This window comes from Lipotes vexillifer, unplaced genomic scaffold, assembly GCF_000442215.2.
Source record: "Lipotes vexillifer unplaced genomic scaffold, Lipotes_vexillifer_v1.1 scaffold914, whole genome shotgun sequence".
Classification (NCBI taxonomy): Eukaryota; Metazoa; Chordata; class Mammalia; order Artiodactyla; family Lipotidae; genus Lipotes; species Lipotes vexillifer.
In genome coordinates, this window is record NW_006780388.1 from 3,248,130 (window position 1) to 3,249,227 (window position 1,098).

A 1,098-nucleotide genomic window follows, 5' to 3' on the forward strand; every position below is an offset into this window, starting at 1 on the left:
CCCCCCCCCCCCGGGCCCTGACGCTAGGCAGCAGGAGGGGTCTTCATGTCCCTGGTGAGGCAGCAGTTCTTCATCAAGGACGTGGCCCCTGATGAGGTGGTCCCCGTGAACCACTGGGGCGTGTATCAGGCCGTGAGGTGGGCAGCGGGGAGCCGCCTTCCAGAGCCCCCTCCAGGCCCGGGTTCGGGGGTGGGCGGACCCAGAGGGCAGTGGGTGGAGGCGGGGTCCGGGCTGTGAGCCATGTCTCTGGGCAGGTGGCTGCGGTGGAAAGCGGTCCTCATGAAGCTGGCGGCCTGGCGGAGACCAAGGGCGGTCTCGGAGAAACCCCTTGGCTAGAAGCCCGCCCACTAGCTCTTGTCCTTGCCCCTTTCCCAGAAATAAACATGCCCGCCCCATGCCTGTCTGAGGCTGGAGTTCCCTCCAGGGCTTCAGGAGGCCCTGGGCAGCGGAGTGGCCAAGAGGACCTTCCCTAGACTCCCAGAACCCCTGCTCCTGTCCTGGCTGCTGAGCCCCAGGCCCCACCGCTCCCCAGGGCCTCCCACCCACAGGCACTGCGGCCCGAGCCCCACCTGGAGCCAACAGCATGTTAGCTTGGCCACTCAAACGGTGCCCCCTTTCCTGCCCCTCCAAGAAAGCCCTCACCCCCATGGTAGCTGGCCCTGCCGCGGGTGCCACGAGGAGGGTCCACCCTGGGGCCAGTTGGATGGGCAGTGTGGAGGGCTGCCCTTCACCACTGACTGGAACTTTGGGGGCTGGTCTTTGAGGAAATGTGGCTTGCCCAGAGGGGAACCCAGCGTGTAGACGCCCTGAGCCCACCGCCTCCAAGAGGCTGCAGCTCCTGCCCCATCCTCCCTCCTGTGGGCAGAGCTCTTGGGTGGCCCCTGCCCATTCCCTGCCCTGGCCTGGGACCTGAGCTGATTTGTCCCCTGGTGGCTGCCCTGATTGGAGGTCCCCGAGGGCTCCTTTCAGGACAGCAATAAGGAGAGTCTGGGCCCTTGTTGCTCTCAGCTCACCCCCGCTGATCCTTGCTCAATCGCTAGGCCTCGGCTAGCTGCACCCCCTCCAGGGCCTGGCCCCCCAAGCCCAGCAGCTCGGGGC

General features: G+C 66.8%; 1 protein-coding gene across 1 annotated transcript in view; it reads left to right on the top strand.

Moving 5' to 3' along the window:
* CCDC154 (coiled-coil domain containing 154) overlaps positions 1–336 on the top strand; it is an 8,145-nt gene extending 7,809 nt beyond the window's left edge. The window contains 2 exon segments of the mRNA XM_007453672.1: positions 29–137; positions 255–336. Coding sequence (XP_007453734.1) covers positions 29–137; positions 255–336 — 191 coding nt within the window.
* The last annotated feature ends 762 nt before the right edge of the window (positions 337–1,098 follow it).